Below are 19,809 nucleotides of genomic sequence, written 5' to 3'. Positions count from 1 at the left end.
TACTTCCTCACCTTCTCGAGGAGTAAGAGTATCTGGAGGCCTATTCAGTAGCTGGTACCTCTCAAGATTGCAAAGAGGAGCCAATGTAATCTAAAAACATCTACGCTGGACCTGAACTGAGATCACAAACTCATTTTATACCAAATAATCCTCACATGGGAACTAATTTAAGTCCCTACCAACTATAACTTTGTCATTTTACCCTCCATACTGTATTACATTTTCCTTCTGATTCCTTAAATCTTTCCCTTCCTTTATACTGACCTCTATTTCCATATACTAAAATCATCTTAATTATTCATATCATACTGCCATGTACCCTTCTTATTTTTTAATCACCAGAAACCTAATGGTAGTATATAAATAATATCAGTTAGGCATCCTTGCTATATCTTTGCCTCTGTTGTATTTTCCAACTCCTTCCCTTCCAACTGTATAGAATTTTATTATCATATTTTATCTCCTGACATAAAGGCTGGCTTCTGCAAAGTTCTGTAATTAGCCTTTTCTATTTTCCGTCTTCCTTCTCTGTTGAACTCGGCTATTTCCCTGTCTTAGAGTATTTAGTTTCTTACTATTTCTTGACTCTAATCCATCTTATTGTGTTCCATCTTATTGTGCAGTTCATGTAATATACCACATTCATCTGTATCCTATATAATTATTATTTACCTCATTTTCTCTTCATACTACAATTGCACCGAGAATGGCAACATCTGTATGGATCATTTCCCATTCATTCCTTTTACAAGATTGGGAGTTTGCTTATGTCATGTTAAGCTCTTTTTACAGCCTCTGGAGCAAGAATAAAATGGTAACAAGGCGGTCTGCCCTCTTTAAGGTAGTGCCAGTGGGCCCTGGCCAGCTCACCCCTTATGGGCATGTGCCCATAAGATAAATGTTCAAAGGGAGCATCAGCAGTTAAACCGGGAATGGGGGCCAGATGTTTTAGTCAGGGGAGTATAATGCTCACCAGGTAAAAACACTTTGTGGAGTTCAGTGATGGGCGGGGGGGGAGGGAAAGCCTGGAGTCTTGAGGGACTTGGAAGGAGGCGCCCTGGAGCAGTACCAGAACCCTGGGGAGGGTGAGCTGGGGAGGTCAGTGAGGACTCTAGCCTAGCCAGAAGAAGGAGGGCTGTCTCAGCGGAAGAAGAGGATTGCAGCACAGTCCCAGAAAGGAGGGCAGTGGATATCCAGTTTCAAGGAGAAGCTGGGGGTTGGGTGAAGTCTGCCATAGTAGTGGATTGGTCCTGCTTTGAGCAGGGGGTTGGACTAGATGACCTCCTGAAGTCCCTTCCAACCCTGATATTCTATGATAGTAAAGCACAGTCCCAAGAATGAGGGCTGTGATAACCTTGTCTCAAAAGAGAAGATGTTTGAGCCCTGAAGACAGTCAACAAGTATAGAATGAGTCTCTGGAAAGAAGAAGCAGGGCATCTTTTGGCTCCAGGGCAAGTGGGGGCAGGGAGGAGAGATAGTCTCATTATTTAGGGTTGACAGAGCTGGGAACCCATGGTAGAGGGGATGCATGTATTTTCCACTATGCTACCACTGAGGCAAAAGATGCAATGACCCCTGCTATTAAGGGGAGGAAGAAGGAACTCACCAGAGCTCTAGAGCTGGAAAAAGAGAGATCAAAGATTGTTGCATGCCTGGCACAGGTCTGGTATGGCAGATTGGTCGTTTCCTTTTGATTCTGATTACCCCAGAAAGGGTGGACTTTTGAGGCTGAAGGGTCAACTCACCTCAGCAAATGAACTGTGGTTGGAGGCCAAGAGAGTCATTGAAAACCCAGGAGGGACCAAGAGGCAGGTTGATGCAGTGCTGCACCAGGGGCCTGCTCTGGGACTGCACTCTACTACAGGCATTAAGGCTGGAGAGTTATGGAGCATATATTTTTCCATTAACACACAGTAAGATTAGTAAGAGTTGTGGCATACATCGCAATGATGATAATTAGTGAAGCCTTCTGTGGGCCTTGTACAATCCTGATTATGTGGCTCTCCTGATTAAGGGAAATCATTTTTTAAAAAAAAAGTCATTGGAAAAAAAATACAGTTGGGGGAACCCTACACTGGAAATTCTGTCACACTAACTTCACAGTGTAGTCTTCGTTGTTACCTGAAAGGATAGGGGCTATAAGCCAGATTGAGGGAGTGAGGTCTTGGAATCCCACAGAGTCCCTAGGATCTATGAACTTCATTTCTGCAGTTTTCAAGGCTGAAGCTGAAGATGCAAGAGAACAGGACCTCCATGTTGTTCTCTGATCCACCATTGGCTGCACAGCTCCTAAAAGAGCAAGAAGGGGTAAGTGTGTGGTATCAGGCATGTAAGGGTAGTTAATACTGCAGAGAGAGGCCTCTGTCTTAGTTTGCTTACCTGTAAAGTGGAGGTAATAATACTTCCTTGGGGTATTGTAAGGATTAACTAATTAATGTTTGCAATTTGCTTTGAACATGGATAGGCCTAGATGTGTTACGTATTATTAACTGTTTTATTGTTTACTGGGCTACTGATTGCTTCTTGATTTCTTGTACTGGCTCTAAATTGAAGGAGTCCAGTTCCATCTCTGTTACTGATTTCTGACACCATGCCAAATGTGAAAAAAGCCCAGTATTCTATTCCAAGGTCTTCTGTGTGTAAAAGCGTTATACAGATCCCTCTGTATGACTTATCTTTGCCGTAATTCCTGTTAATTGCTAGACAGGAAACATTCTCATTTTACTACGGATTTATCTTCCCACCCCTATTTGTCCATTTCATCTACCTTTTGCATCTTATCGTAAACCGATGTCATGAGCTTTCCAGGGCAGGGATTGTCTTATTACTGTTTGTGCAGCACTTTAATTGGGCCCCCATGTGCTACCACACTCCTAATAATAACCATAATAGTAATAGAGGGCTTTTATGATCTGGAAACATATTTGGGAGTCTGATCCTACAATGGATCTGCACATGGAATGCCCAGTGACGACTTTGGTTGTTCATACAGAGGTCTGCAAGGAGCCCTGATGGATTAGAATTTGCTTACTCAAGCTTGGACTTTTGCATATCGGTAGGATATGTTGCTCAGGGCTTCCAGGAAGGGGAGCACATTATATGTATGTGTCTCTTTCTTTAGTAACACAAAGACCAATGTTTCAGCTCCCAGGCAAACCACATCAGGCCTCACCTCATGAAGAGAGGATGGGTCATTGCAGCTTGGGACTTCCAAAAAAAAAAAAAAAAAAGACAAAGGTGAAAAAATGAGGGCTCCTCAAGGGCTCTGAGGAGGATTCTGTTGATCCTCATTCCTGGGGGGTAAGGGATCCTTCTGAAAATTGACCAAGAGTGGCTTCTTGGCCACTGTGCAAACATACCCACACAGTGAGATTTTCAAAAGAACTGGTCATTGGCATAACTCTGTTCTTACTGTAGTCAATGTAAATTTCATCCTTGAGTAATGAGAGCGGAGTCAGGACAACTCAGCACCTTTGAAAATCCCACCATATACCAACTCTGTAAATGTTCTGATGCACACTTTCTCCCTGGTGCCCTGCCTCAGTAGTACGACTGGAAGGTGGTGATTTCCATAGAAGGAAAGGGAGGATGAATCCTGTTCCCTCAGGCCAGGGGATGGATATGGGGCTGCTTCACTGAGGCTACTTCAGTCTAGTGAAGTAACTTTTGCAGTTGTAGCACTCCACAGTGGGGTAGTGAATACAGGCAAAATAGGGTTGTCGAGTCTCTCCACGAATCAAAGGTTAATCTTTAATTATACATTATGTCATGTGATGAAACCTCCAGAAACAGGGCCAACCAAAACTGGGAACCCTAGCAAATAATCATGGCTCCCAAACAATTTGCAGGGGATCCCTAGAGAGCTGGATGTGCATATCCTGTCAGGCCAACTGAAATCCTGCCCCCTCCAACTCAACACAATTGCACCAGCTCATTGCAACCCCGAAGAGGCAGAATTTGGTCCACTTTGAGTAACTGCAGCCTGTTTCAGGATGTAATTTCTAAAATCCAGGGAATTTTGTGAGTAAACATTTTCTAGATTCCAACTGAGGTTTCTAGTTACCATTCTTACATTTTACTGCCTCTATGACTGGAAATTTCTGCCAGCTGTCTGCTTAAGAGCAAGTGGTAATCTCTCTTCTCCTCAGGCAAATTTGGCACCATGTTTATTTTCAGTATCATGTTTGTTATCATAGGACAAAAATCCTAGCATGTTATATTTGGCCCTCTACTGAGATGCAATGATCATCTTTCTTGGACCTGCATGGGTAGAGTATTAAGTAACTTGCTCCATGCAAGTACAAACTGAAGAGGAGCCCTGACCAACACAGTGTTGATTGTCTAATAACTTTGGAGTTTCCATGTTGTTATGGTTCCAATATTAAGAACCTCTTTTCCACTGCAATGAACAAAGGGGCTTTTTCTGTGATACAAAGGTTGTGTGCAATAAAATGTGACTGTAGATTAAGGTAAACATTTACTACAACGTGTATTCCTTTGTCTCCTTTTTTCTTGTTTAGATTGAAAACATAGATGCATGTCTGAGTTTCTTGGCTGCCAAGGGAATAAACATACAGGGTCTATCAGCAGAGGGTGAGTCAATCTGTCATTCCAAAATTTATCTTCTAATGAGGGACTTTCAATTTATGTTTTTTTCCTCCAATTTAAAAAAAAAATACAACCAGGATCACTGGAGATTGAATAGGACTTGTGCTGTTGTGTTTTCCTCTCTTTTCCGCATCCACTGTAGGAAAGGTAAGTAAAATACGTGCTGGACTCAATGCTGTTAACTCTTTTACTTTAAAAATAAACAATGGAAGGGCATTAGATTCATTCACTTCTTTTAAAACAGAACAAAACAGATACATCAAAGAAACTAACCTCGCAGCTGAGTTCTAGAAATGACACAGTGAAAAACCACATCCTGTGTATTTATGGTTGTGACAAAAGCAAACTATATCTGAAATAGCAGTATGTGAAAAAAGTACAGAATTAAATAACTACAGAAAAATACATCTGTAATCCTGTCATGCAAACATCTGCTCACATGCATAATTTTACAAGTACAGTAGTCCCGCTGTGGTTGAAAAATAAAGTTATGCATGTGTGTAAATGAATGTAGGATCAGGACCTATATTTTTACCACATTGATTCTTTAGCAATGATGCAATTAATCATTAAAGTTTTAATTTTAAAGTGAAAAGTGAACTGTTAACACCTCATGACTTGATATTTTACGAAACTAGAAATGCTTTGCCCAATTTTTTTTAAACAAATGTTTTAGTAGTTCTGTCCTGAAACGAAATGTTTTATTGTTTTGTGTTGGATGTCTATTGAAAAGTGTCTAGTTACATTTTTTAAAAAGAAACTTCTGTTTTGCTGTACTATTTATTTTTCTTTAGTATGTACATTTTTACATGTGCCTCTGTAAGCGCATGTAACAATGCAATAAATTCAAATGTTACAAAGCAAAACAAAAATAAGTGCCCCCCCCCCACTTAATCAGTCCACCCGTCGAGACCATCCGTCCCCAACCACATTATATTAATAACCACCCACTGCACAGACTGTAGTGCCAGCGTCTGGTACATCAGGTTTCACCTTTACTTTCACTTAAGTATGTTTGAAAAAGCAAGCAGGTGCCAACAACCAGAGTAAGCAGAGTCAGACTCTGAATGTATTAGGTTACACCTACCTCAGTATTTCCAAGAACAAGTAATCTGATTTGCAAGTTCAGGTGAGATGACTTTCTTGGTTTAACTTCTCAAATAAGTTTGCTTACAAGCTTGAGTTTGGAGAGCTGGTTACTTTGCAAAGTTTTTGCATGTGTGTGAATAACTTAGTTACCTATGTACTGAAAGCTATGATTTCTCCCTCTCCGCTCATGTGACTGCTGAAAAAGCAAGGTGAATTTGATAGCCTGTCTGATCATGTGATTGACAGTTCTTAAAGAGAAGAGCTGCAGGCCCTCTCAGCTGGAACAGAAAAGCTTTTCTCTCTTGGCTTTGCCCGCCTGGTTGCCAACAACCAAAATCTGCTGGCTGGCTGTAAGCATTAGTGTACATAGCGCTGGGGGATTCCCAACTCTTCATGCCAAAAGGATAATTCTATTCGGTTTCTAGCTGTCTCATGCTCTTAGTGGAAGACTAACTGATTATATTTATGCTTGAAGTACAGTACTCAATGGACGAGCAGTGACTACAAAATTCCTGGCTTCCTGCTACCCACAGAACCGAGTGAGAAAGTTTAGAAACAAGATGCATTTCTTTTAATTTCTAAACAATTGGAACATTAGCATTCCTCCCTTTGGGGGTTATACTGTGTTGTTACATACATTCATAATATGAGACACGAACTTTGAATTAAGGGTGTGTGAGAAAGAATTCCCCTTTAGAAGAAGTAGATTATTATCTGCAAAACGCAAATGCCTTACTGCAGTCTAAGGGTCTAAGAGGACAGCCAGTGTTGTTCAGAAGGAAGATCCTTAACATAAACGTGGTTTAAATAGAAGTATTTTTATGGTGAGTTTGGTACTCACAAACTACTAGTTCCACATTTGTTTCTCCCCAAAGTGGATTTTCAGTGGGGTGATAATTACCTGAAATAATTGCTTCCTCTAAGTGTAAAGTCATATTTAATGTCATTTGCTTCAGTTTCAGGATTTTCCATGAAGTTTCTTTTCACAGCACTTCACATATTACTAGGCTCTGGCTGTGCGCTTAAGACTTTTTTTTGACCTGGTTGGATGGTGACCCCTGTACCTTCAAGTTTTAAATGAAACAAACCATCCCCTATTGAAAATAGGCGATGTTATTAAAATATACCCCAGATAATCCACAGGTGATGAAATATATGGGAAAACTGTTGTGTACATAGGTTTTCTGACTGTAAAGTATATTCAAGTAACTTAATAAAGATATAGCATCACTCAGTTGCTAAGCATAAGTGGCCAGCAACATTTGCAATGTTCACCAAATGCACCTTGCCACTACAGCATATTAAAATATGCCCTATTGTAGGGAGGAGAGAGCTAGTGCAATTCCTGCTTCAAACTAAACATGCTCTTTTGAGATTCAGAAAAGATCTTAAAGGCCCCTTATCTCCCTCCCAGTCACCTTCATTTCATTTGCACCCAGGACTTATTATCTGGGGATAACAAGGTGACGCTCTCCCTCATTGTAATACATGAGGATTTAACTGCCACTTTAAAATGTTGTGTGTTTAAAAAAATAATAATTTTATTCATCTTGATAATGATAATACGCAGAAAGCAAGGCAGCAGACCATTAATATATGCAGTAGTATTCTGATGATATGAGAACAGTTGGCTCAGTGTAACAATCCTTTCCTACCGACTGCCCTAAATTGGATTCAGACATAGGGAACAGAAGTCGTCTTCCCCTCCTAGGAGAAGCTTTAAGATAATGGGCCAAATCATGTCTCCCATTTTCACCGGATAGTCCCCTTGTAATCAGTGGGGCTACTCAATTGAGTGAAGTGAGTGGGATTCAGCCTAAAACCTCTAAAAGGGGACCTGCATGTCAGTATATGATGATAAAACAGAAAAGGCGAACCTGGCTGCTTCTGTACAATAAACTTTCCTTTTCAACCCAGATGAGAGAGAGACATTCCCATGCACATTTCACCTCGTGTAACTTTGTCAATATGTTGCAAAATCCCAGACAAACCAGCTGAGGTGATGAGAAAAGTGTCTTGAGTAAAATTCTTTACTCAGCTAACCTTAGAAGTCCATAGGCTCTCCCACCAGATCACGAGCCACTCTCAGCAGAGCCCCAGGGTATCCTATTCTGATGGCTTCTACTAATTTAGTATTTTTATACCATTCACAGTAACACAAGTCAGTCTCCAATGGATACAATAGCGCAAACTCGATGGTAGCCATGGGGATGCCACTAATTGCTACCACAATAGTAGTGGAATGAATTACCTGTCTTACTGTTCCATGAAAGGGACTAAATATTACTACTGCTAAAAAGAACATATTGAAGATTGAAATTTTTGGGCTTGAAAGCAACATTTAATTTAAACCTTACTCTGGGAGAGGCATGTTAACCGTGATGGGAAGCAGGCATCTCATAAAAAACAAATAAGAACATTGAACCCGGTTAAACAATGCCATAACCAAACAAGCCAGTAAAGCGTTGCTAAGATCCAGTGCGTCAAATGCAAATAATTTTATTTACTCCCTTTGCAAAGCCAGGAGGAAGTAGGAGTTTATAATCAGTTCAGAATGGAAATATAAACTGAAGCCTCCTCTGGAATGCTCTAGAGTGAATCCATTTTTTTTTCTATACCTTTACTATAAGGAGGAGGTTCGCTATGACTGGAAGTGTAATCTGTACTCCTCAGTAAAGTAAAGCTTCACTTAAATAAGTGGGCTCCAGTGTATGCACACTTTTAATAATTCTATTACCCTAGGAGCCCCAGCCATGGACGAGGACCCTGTTGTGGAAGGAACGTACAAATATAGGACAAAGAGACAGTCCCTGCACCAAAGAGCTTACAAACTAAGACCTCAGCTACTAGTACATGTTTAACAAGGGGAAGTTTCTGTGGAGATGTGGAGGAGCTCTTGTCTCCTATTTCCACTGCCATTTTCCCTCTTGTTACTCATCAGTTTGAGCTTTGTATGCATGCCCATGCTGTTCCCTGGACTGATGCAGACCCAGTTTCTGGCCTGTTGGAATTCCAGCTCTCTACTTATTCTCACCACTTTCCAAATAGTGTTTCTAATTGCTAAGGCTTTGCAGATTACAGATGCTGTGTATATGCAGTAGGAACTAATACTTTCTTTGTAGATAGCAGTTGCACCACCGTGAATTAATAGATTAGCTGGATAGAGAACAGCTGAGCAAATTGTGAAGCTATAAAGTGATAAAAGGAAGCATTTTACTAGCCTTCAGAGCAACCACTATCTAATTTTGGCCATGTCTATATTTTTTCCCATCTGTACTGAAATTCATGCTTCTGTAGCTAAATTACTTTCAGCTCAACTGCAGCTTGTACCTTGCAAGCAATTTTTTCTTTCTCTTTGATTGACAGAGTTCTAAGCAGAGTCTGTGTTTTTGCAGAGTGGGTTTGAATTTGTTGGAAATCTGTCAGTGCTGTTTCCCACCTCTTCTTGGTAAATTAAACAATTTTCCTCCTTTCCCTATGGCTAAATCTCCTAATCCAAGTGGACTTTCTGCATATAGGGTTGTCACATCAGTCTTGGCTACCTGCTAATGTTATTCCCTGGGTGGGATTAATCTTTTCTAGAACACACACAGCACCACTAAAAGGAAAGTGGTAGCAGCTGGCTTTCTGGATAGGCTCTGAAGAGTGTCCACCCATGAAATGTTTGGTCTCCCAGACCTATATTATATGCAGTTATATTGACCCTTTTTTTTGGCAGGGTCCCCTTTTGTTTTCTTTAATAGCCTATCTCAGCCTCACCTTCTCTCCAGCTGAGAAGGGATGTAGCTGCCTTCAAAGACTCTTGGTGTCGGCCAGAGAAAATTTCCTAAAAGTGATGTGAGCATCACTCTCCCATCCCAAGGAGCTGCATGTGTTGCCTCTGCAAGAGGCCCACCCTCTGTCAGCCCTAGAGTTCAGAACCAATCTGTGCACCTGAATTCTGGTCCATTGTGTAGTGCTACAAAGTGCTCGTGCTAAACCACCTGGCTAGCCTATTCTGATGATTGTAAATCTGTTCATTTTATTCTCACAGTGCTAGATGCTTTAGGGCATTGGGCAGAAAACTTCAATCAGTATTTTTTCTCCTTCCATTCTTTCTTGGCTTCAAACTTCTAGATTCCACATGTAGTAACTTTTTAACTCTTAACTGCTCAGTATAGTCCTGACATTTCATTGCTAATAGTCCCAGAAACTAACATTATTCCTATCCTATCTATTTACTTCCTTGTTTTCTGTGGATTTCCCTGTTGCCTTGCCACTGAGCCTTGCATACTTTTATGTCAAGAAAGAGAGTAGCTTGGGCAGCTTTTCAAAATTGGAAGTCAAGGCAGTAGGAGCAACAAACAGCAGCAGAAACGTCACTGCATGGAAATGTCCAATCAACAGATTGGGAGGGTTCTTTTTAAAACCCTGCCTTTCCCTGAAACCAGAACATCTGGCAATATTTGTTTAAAACTTAAAATATAAATAAAGAACCCTTCTTTTCTGTGTGCGGCCAAAATGAAAATGATTGGGTTACATGCTCGTGCTCTCATAACTCAGTATGTGTGTTTAAACTGACACACAACAGAGAAGGGGAGTTTGAACAGGAAGTAATTCAGACTGTACTCACTGGCAAAACAAAGTGAGGCTGAAGTACTCTCTGTGTACAAAGTCCAGTGGCAAACTGCCAGGTGAATTACCTCAGTCCATCTTTCGAGATAAGAGAACCAGAAGTGCTTCTAAAAGGCCTGTTTGAAATATTTTGCTTGTTCTTAAAGGGCCATAATCTGCTCCCTATGCAGTTAATGGAAGTTTTTCTTTTACTTCAGGGAAACAGCATTGAGTCCAAATTCTGTGGGTATAATTTTTGTTGTATCCTGTTTAAAGATACATTTTGCTTAGGCAAATTATAGACAATGTGAAAATATTGTCAAAATATAGAAGAGGTTTTCTTTGTTTCTTGTTTTGCTTTTCATTGTTTTAAGGGTATATTTTTGTGTGGGTTCTTATTTTCTGTGTTTCTAAGAAAATGTTAAAACCAGGTTTATCTTCTGATAAACTCAGCAGATGAGCATGCACTCACAAATATCAAATTATACATTATAGGTGGGGCTGATAGCACCTCTTATTATTAAGGTTGCCTGACATCTCCTATTATAAGGTCCTGTTTTCAGTTGCTTATCACTTGCTACACTTTAACCATTTGGGCTGAATTTTTCCTTCCTGAGTGTCTGTCTGCTTCATGCTGAATTATTTTGAAATATTTTGCCAAAACAGTTCAGCTATTTCTGAGAATGAGGTTAGGAAAAAGATTTATTGAAACAATGTTAAAAAATTCCTGCAACTTTTAGTGCCCCCATGCTGTGAAGCAGGAACTTGATATTTGGTAAGGTATGTCTTCTGCTGTTCCTGTGAAAACTTGCCCAAATTTGGTCAAGTTATAAGCCTTTAAAAATCGCTGTTTGCACATGCTCAGCAGAGACTTCTTAGATTTTAGCAGCTATATTTCCACAAGATTCTGTCTACATTTGGGCTCAGAAGGACTTTCCCTGCAATTGCAGCTTGGGTGAGGTGTGGCCCCGCTCCCACAGAGCCCCGTCCCTCACCCTGAACTCCTCATTTCTGGACCCATCCCAGAGCTACACCATCAGGTCAGAGCCCACACCCCCTCCCAGGCCCCAATCCCCTGCCTCAGTCCGGAGCCCCCCCCCACATTCTGAACCCCTCGGCCCCACCCCCAGCCTGGAGCCCCCTCCTGCACCCCAAACCCCTCATCCCAGCCCCACACCAGAGCCTGCACCCCCAGCCAGAGCTCTCACCTCCCTGCACCCCAACCTCCTGCCCCAGCCCAGAGCCCCCTCCTGCACTCTAACCCCTCATTAAAAACACATTAAGAGAGCAAAGTGGAGCACTCAAAAGTTAGGAAATACCTGTTTTAAAGTTGTCTGTGCAACCTTAATTCAGCCCCTTGTGCATATGCATTATGATACATAATCACATATTAGGTTTTTCCCACAGGACCCTTGTTCTGTGTGTGTGTGTTATAAAATATGCAAGATAGGACATGTGACAATTAGGAACTTAAATATTTACAAATTCAGTGCTAATTTCTTCAGATGTACTGTGTATACCAGGCCCTTATTGCCTTGTGAAAAGATCAGACTAGTAATTATCTAGTTTAAGAATAGCCACTAATATACGCACTAATTCTATTTCTTAATTCGAGTATATTAGATTTTCATAAGTGAAATAAATTAGACTGACATAATGAAAACAATGCAAATCTGTATGACTGTGGTTTCTCCCCATCATGCACATTGGGGACTAGAACGTACAGCTAATCATTTGCTGCATGATGTTGCTACATTGCATTTGATTTTTGCATCTTAATTTTGGCTTAAAGGAATTCTTTATTAAAATGCACCAGCACGCAACATGTCTTTCATTTCTAATACATTCACTGCAGTCACTGTAGGGGAGAAATAACTAATTTACTTTCTGGTTGATGCCGAATGTTAATCAACGGTGATACCAATTAGTTTTGCAGGGAGTCTGTCGTATCCTAAAGGAATTAAATTCAGGCAGTATTATGAACAGCGTGAATGCTGAAATAAGCCATTCTACTGTATAAAAAAAAAAAAAAAAAAAAAAACTAAACTGGTAGTTGACAAGTGACTTTTAAAAAATTGCCTTACAGAAATCAGGAATGGGAATCTAAAGGCCATTCTAGGACTTTTCTTCAGCTTGTCTCGGTATAAGCAGCAGCAGCAGCAGCCACAGAAACAACATCCGCAGCACCATCCATCTCAGCAACCTCCAACAGTTTCCCAGCAAGCAGGGCCTCCATCCCCGTGTCCAGTTGGGGTGCAACAGCAACAGATGCCGGCTTCACCCCAAACACAGTGCCAACAGGCCCAGCAAGCTACACATCATCAATTAAAAGCACAACCAGAAATGCAGTCAAGGTGGGATGTTTTCTCCATTTTTTTTTTTTCTGTTTTAAGGCATTTCAGAAACTAAAACAGCCTCTATAGTAGTTTCTCCTTAGAACAGAAGGTATTTAGCATCTCAGCTTATCAGAAGATGAAAGCTGCATAGCAATCGATTTCACACCCCTTGAAGTCGAACTAGAAGTAATAATGAAGTTCTGTCTGTGTCAGCAATATTCATTTATAAAGGTTTAAAATGCCTGCTACATGAGTAAGCAGGATTTAGTTGTTGTTCTTTTAAGTGTGGTGGCTTTATTTCTTTTGTTTTATGCTAGCAAAGCATTTAATTAGGTATACTTGTCAGGCAGCACCACAGTCATTTACACAAAACCAAGGATGGTGGCCTAGAGGACACTATGAAGATTAAGTCTGGACTTTATATTAAACGGATCTGCACAGGGATTCCACTAAGCATGGTGATTTGTGTCTTATAATTTTTTTATTTTAAGATCCTTGCTGAAGCATTCAGGTGAAAAAGAAAGAAATCTCCATTGAGGAATACCTTCACCATTATTTTTGCTTCAAATCCAGCCTAAGTTTGTTGTCCAAAAGTCACTACCCGTCTGATAGCTGTTTCATGGCTTATATGAAATGAGTCTCACTCTGGTTGTCTTTAGACAAATGTCCACATTACAACTGGCACCTTTTTTGTTGGCAATCCCAGAAGAGAGACCAGGCGTTGAATGTACTGTGAGGATTGACCTATCCTCTGATACTCAGAGATGGTCCTTCCAAGTTAGATTTCATGCAGAATAGTGGAGACAGTGCCCATGCTGTACCTATTTGGTATACTTCTGTCTATTGGACTGCATACCCCGTGAGGGCAATGGGACTCCGGACGGGAGTAAAGTGAGCAGGATTTAGCACCACTGAAGACATACTTGTACATCTCTTTTATCTCCTATTCTAAATATATGGGCACTGATTTGTTTTCAGTGTAACACTGCAGATCAGTTTGTAATTTTAAATTGAGTGCTAGAGCAAGGCTGGTTTCCAAATACCAAACATACCACCAGAGGTATAAATCCTTAAGATGAGTCTGGCCAAGTGGGACAATTGTCAAAGCTTGTTCCATTTTTGGCCTTTCAGCATAAACTGGCTTTGTTTTTATTCAACAAAGCAGGGATTTTTTTTCTGTAATTGAACATAGCCATTTTTCTTAACAGCCATATAAAATCGTCATAAGCTTCAGTGCAGAACAATTACTGTAGAATGAAGTTGAGCAACAGGAACTTGTTTCAGTGATCCTTTCTCAACACTTGAACATTGGTCTGGTGCCTGCAAAGTAGTCTATGAATTGAATTAAAATCAAAGTAATTTAAAAAAAATCAGCCAAAACCAAACATCTAACTCGAGGATTTGTGTATTGGGAGAGTTGTGAATTAACTACAGCATGCATTACTGTTACCAGTTCGTTCAGTTTCTTCAGACCATTGTACAGAATAAAAAGTTCAAAAGAAATGAATAATGAAACTTGACTTTGCAGTAACATACAAACCAGATCATTCTAGGCTAGTGCTGCACCTCACTTCTGTATATGAACCTAACACGCATTATAGAAAATGAATCAAGTCTGAGGAGTTATGCTGGGGGAGAAGCTCTTTGTCATGTGAAACATATGGGAAAAACTCCCTTTTCTAAAATCATTGGCTCAGCTCAGTAGCGTTTTGTGAATGTTTCTTCTTTGCTCACTCTTTTTCTTCCGCTTTTTCTTTCCTGTTGTACAGTGCATCACCCAGGGACTCATCTCAAAGCAAAATCATCCGATTCACTCTCGGTCAGAAAAAGACTTCTAGGTTAGCACTTCTTCCTCTTCTGTGAAGCATGGATAACCCTCCTTGCAAGATTTCCAACTGCATGTTTAGGGTTCATCTTTAAATTATTTATCTGATGGTTTGTAGCCAAGCATTTAGAATAGCTAAAATATACGCAGGATTAGAGAGCATTCCCTTGTGTACTCTCTAATACTGTGTATATTTGGTCAACTTTTCTTTTTTTAAATAGGAGAGAGGGTAGAGTCACTCAGGTTCACAATCATGCTGGAAGGACGTAACGAGTGGAGTCCCGCAGGAATCAGTTCTGGGTCCGGTTCTATTCAATATCTTCATCAATGATTTAGATAATGGCATAAAGAGTACACTTATAAAGTTTGCGAACGATACTGAGCTGGGAGGGGTTACAAATGATTTGGAGGACAGGATTAAAATTCAAAATGATCTGGACAAACTGGAGAAATGGTCTGAAGTAAATAGGATGAAATTCAATAAGGACAAATGCAAAGTACTCCACTTAGGAAGGAACAGTCAGTTGCACACATACAAAATGGGAAATGACTGCGTAGGAAAGAGTGTTGCGAAGTCAACAGTGTAACGCTATTGCAAAAAAAAGCAAACATCATTCTGGGATGTATTAGCAGGAGTGTTATAAACAAGACACGAGAAGTAATTCTTCTGCTCTACTCCATACTGATTAGGCCACAACTGGAGTATTGTGTCCAGTGCTGAGTGCCACGTTTCAGGAAGGATGTGGACAAATTGGAGAGAGTCCAGAGAAGAGCAACAAAAATGATTAAAGGTCTAGAAAACATGGCCCCTGAGGGAAGATTGAAAAAGTTGGGTTTGTTTAGTCTGGAAAAGAGAAGACTGAGAGGGGACATAACAGTTTTCAAGTACGTAAAAGGTTGTTACAAGGAGGAGGGAGAAAAATTGTTTTTCTTAATCTCTGAGGTTAGGAGAAGAAGCAATGGGCTAAATTGCAGCAAGGGAGGTTTAGGTTGGACATTAGGAGAAACTTCCTAACTGTCAGGTTGGTTAGGCTCTGGAATAAATTGCCTCGGGGGGTTGTGGAGTCTCCAACATTGGAGATTTTTAAGAGCAGGTTAGACAAACACTCTCAGGAATGGCCTAGATAATACTTAGTCCTGCCATGAGTGCAGAGGACTGGACTAGATGACCTTTCGAGGTCCCTTCCAGTCCTGTGATTCTGTGTTGGCAAGAAAATAATGGACCTTGGTCATTCTTCTGAGCTTTTCATTTTGAAAAGGGAAGGTTCACACAATTTCTGTACCAGTTATTCTTTTCATTTCTACACTGTTGAAATTACTAATGTCAGGGCTAGTTTTCTCTTGGGTAATAAAAGGTGGAACTTAGTCAAGTGTGTCAGATGAGACAAAACAACAGGGTAGATATATATCTCATCACTGTTCCTGGACTCCCTAGTGCCCTGTAGCAGAGAACATCTAATCTCCCTGAAAATGAGTAATAGGTATTTCTGTCCATTTTGTCCTTAATCACAGCTTCACTTGCATGCCAACCCCTATGAGCACCTCACAGCAGCACTTAAAAAGGCTGCTCTAATCGTTATTAATACCTTTGGTATTAATCATGGACTTTCTTGTGATTAATATTACTCTTGGTATTATTATGCTGTCATATGCTCCTAATTAGGAATTCCACTGTAGTTCTGCATTAACTAGTGTAGTGTATTTGACATTTTTACTCATTTTGTGCACTAACCAGTAAATTGTACCCCTTTCTATAATGTGGAAATGTAACCACATTACTCCTGTCCTATCATTTGGATTCACATCCCCCAAATCTTGTCTTTTATTTGGTGAAGGGAAGGTCTAGGCATCAGAAAGATGCTTTGCGCTAGAACCCATATTCTGAATAATCTTTTAAGCCTTGTTGGTTCTCTCTACTCTGTTTCCTTCCTAACACTAACTTGACACCTGAGACCCATCAGGTTCACCCTCAGGCATGGTTACAGTCTGAGTTAGTTCACATATTGCCTAGCTAAAGGTGTTGAAGAGCAATAACCAAGAGTGTTCTCTTAACTTTGTACCTAATCTCTGATAACAAGAAGCCAGGAGGTCCATCCTGAAACTAGATTTTTCCCTACAAAGGCTGTGGCTACAGAGCTTACAGCTGTAGTGTTGCCATAGCCAAAGTAGTTACATACACTTTCAAAGTGTCCTGGGCAAGTAAAAAGATATGTGCTTAAAACAAAACTAATCCGATAAACACACATCAGGAATCTGATGGAAAGATAAGTGCTTTGACAATATATCTTCTTTGTAAGTGTTTTATTCTTACGTGTATTTTCTATTTTATACATATTTATATAACTAGCAATTACAATAATGACTGAATTGAAAACCTGTGCTCTCCTCTGCTGGTCAATGTGTCTGGGCTGCCCCCTTCAGCATACTGTGCTGTTGAGGTTCTGGAATGCTGGCTTTTCTGAGCAATGCATTTTGGTCCAAATCTTTACACCACTATTGAGGACCGTTTAGGAAGAATAACTCTTTTCTCATCCACCAATCCTACCAGAAAAAAAAAAAGAAAAGAGTAGGGAACGAATTGTAAAATAGTCCAGTAGCTCTATTATTAGAACATACTAGATAACAATGTGGAGTCTTTCTTTAGAACAGACTGTCAAGTGATGTAGCCTGAAGGCTCTCCCTGCCTGCAAAAGATTGGATTCAACACCTATTAAATAGTATGGGCTCTGCATGAGCTCTCTTGCCCTGCCAACTTCAAGGAAAACATCAAAAATGGGACCGAGAGCCCTAAGCATTCATGTTTCCCATCTTTTCTCCCCACCACCTCTTCATTTGTAGCCTTCTTTTCAATAGATAAAGTATTCCAGGGTGTTCTAAGTTTAATTTGTCTTTGATCAATGCCATATATAATTTTCTAGCATCCCCTAGTGTTGAAACTGGCTGAGGTTCTTCATAACCAGTTGAGAACTTAAGGCAGTTGTCTGGGATACAACAAAGTAAACCTCAAAACCCACAATGTTATGTGCCAGAGGCTGTGGTAATGTGAATTTATAAATACAATATTTTTGTTTTTAGTGGTGCCCATATATTTTGTCCTCCTCTGAGCTTTGGAAGCATGTGCATGCATCTGTTAACATTTATGATTTTCCCTTTTTTATTTTTTCATTTTCCCTTCACTAATCTCTGAAGAGTTGGTTGATTTGGAAAGCAGTGCTAAAGCCCCTCTCCCGACTTTCCAGCACTAATGATGCTACAGATGTAACAATGATTTTGCACACTGCATCCCCCATGGCAGTATTCCCTGAGTAAAGTTTTACTACACTCTGATAGTAAGGGCTTCGGCATTAGGCTCATTGGTGATACACTTCGTTTAGGTCACCATGATTTTATAGAAACATTTTTTTTACTTATGCTGAAAATAATAAAGGTTGAGAGTAGCTCATGTCTTTCAATGTTGCTACCATACATGATGTGAGCAGATTCTGGCTTTTAGCCTCAAAAATGAAGGTGTCACACTACTTTCCAAGGTACTCAAAAGTCTCAACAACTCTCTACAGGTATGTACTTTGAGGGCATTATTTCATATTTTGTTTTTCTTGTATTTCATTTATTTAGATTCATAAAAGTGTGCTGTATATATATTAAGACTATGATTTTCAAGGGTGCCTCATCTGAAGGAATGAAAAGCCCGTATCTTATTCAGATTCACTGGGAGTTGGTCATCTAACTCCATTGGGCTTTTTTTAAAAATACCAGCTACCCCAAAAAGTCACAAAATAGAAGAAATCATTCCCATCATCTACTCTAAAACCCCAATCTCCTCTCCCCAGAAAAAGCCTGATAAAGCAGATAAAGCTTGCAGCCTGGGCTCTGCTGGATCAAAAGGGAAATGTGTTCCAATGAGGACCCTTTGTTGACAAAACATGACTATCAGCATCCTGCAGTTTAACCCGGGGGCTGTTCAGTTCCTCAAGCTCCTGAGTTGATCCCACTGCCGTGCTACTACATGGGGAGAGTGGTCGTCTCTGAGGCAGCCAGAACTCAAACCTTAGAAGGTTTTGTAGATTCAAAAATAAGCAATATTAACCTTCCATTGAAATCAGTTGGTAGCCAGTTCAGTTCCCAGAGCACAAATGTAATGTGCTCCCTACAGAGAAATGCCAGTTGTTAAGCAACAGACACATTTTGTCCCATTGTCTGTTTCTGAATTGGATGTAGTCCTGTGTATAATGCATTTCAGCAATCGAGTTTAGGAACATAAGGCCAAATTTCTTACACCACTTTTACAGCAGCATAAATCCATTGAATTCACTGGAGTTGCTTCTTGTTTACACTGGCATAAGGGAGAGGAGAATGAGACCCAGGGCTGTAGCACTGGAGAAAAATGATTGAGGACCTGATTCTGCCACCTTAACTTAGATTGCCGAGTACTGCTAGTAGTCCCATTGAAAGCAATCAGACTACTTCCCAAGTTCAGTACTAATCAACTTAAATAAGGATGGCAGAATTGGGTTCTGAATGTTTTAAATCTGAAAATCACATCTTAGAATAGTACAATATCCAGCTGAAGGAGTTTTCCTGATGTAAAGCGATTCAAACTACAACTGTAGTCACTGTTATGTATATTTTTATCCAGGATGTTTTGTGGTGGCTTGGTTAAATTCCTTACAAAACCCACAAAATTCTCTTGCCTTGCGCTCTTTATTCTCGGATTACGCATGGTTTTCAGTTGTCTTTTCCTCTTCCAAATTGTCATGGTTTTTCTTATGAGTACTTTGTCCTGTTTTCTTATTTTTCTTAACAGACTTCCAGGTCCCACCACGAGGGTATCTGCTGCAGGCAGCGAAACCAAAACTCGTGGGTCTATCAGTGCCAACAACCGGCGCAGCCAGAGCTTTAACAACTACGACAAATCCAAACCTGTTAATCCACAGCCACCTCCATCAAATAGCAATGAAAAAGGTAGGTGCCATGAATCTTTTGTACTTCCTCAGATCTGCTTTGCTTTGGTTTTGTTCAGTGGAAATGAAATACGACTGGAGCTCCAGAAAAGGTGAAAACATTTCTTTGATATGTGGTCTGTTGTAAATATAGGGTCAGATCCTAGGGCCCTTGCATAGCTTTCACTCAGTCCTTCTGTAGCACACTTCCACTGAAACCAGCAACAGTCCCTCTAGTAAGGACTCCTTAACTGATCACTCTCGTTACAGTGTGCATGGTAACACCCATTGTGTCATGTTCTCTGCGTATATAAAATCGTCCTACTGTATTTTCCACTGCATGCATCCGATGAAGTGGGCTGTAGCCCATGAAAGCTTATGCTCAAATAAATTTGTTAGTCTCTAAGGTGCCACAAGT

The 19,809-nt window shown here is 40.3% G+C and overlaps 1 protein-coding gene across 10 annotated transcripts in view; it reads left to right on the top strand.

Moving 5' to 3' along the window:
- NAV2 (neuron navigator 2) overlaps window positions 1–19,809 on the top strand; it is a 649,830-nt gene that overhangs the window by 456,953 nt on the left and 173,068 nt on the right. For 9 of the 10 annotated variants that reach the window (XM_043547852.1, XM_043547853.1, XM_037899955.2 and 6 more), the window contains 3 exons: window positions 4,521–4,593; window positions 12,377–12,644; window positions 19,256–19,413. In XM_043547852.1, coding sequence (XP_043403787.1) covers window positions 4,521–4,593; window positions 12,377–12,644; window positions 19,256–19,413 — 499 coding nt within the window. Of the gene's footprint in view, window positions 1–4,520; window positions 4,594–12,376; window positions 12,645–14,395; window positions 14,465–19,255; window positions 19,414–19,809 lie in introns of all 10 variants that reach the window. The other variant, XM_043547855.1, reaches the window with a different exon arrangement.

This window comes from Chelonia mydas, chromosome 6, assembly GCF_015237465.2.
Source record: "Chelonia mydas isolate rCheMyd1 chromosome 6, rCheMyd1.pri.v2, whole genome shotgun sequence".
NCBI lineage: Eukaryota > Metazoa > Chordata > Testudines > Cheloniidae > Chelonia > Chelonia mydas.
This window is presented reverse-complemented; position numbering and strand designations above follow the sequence as displayed.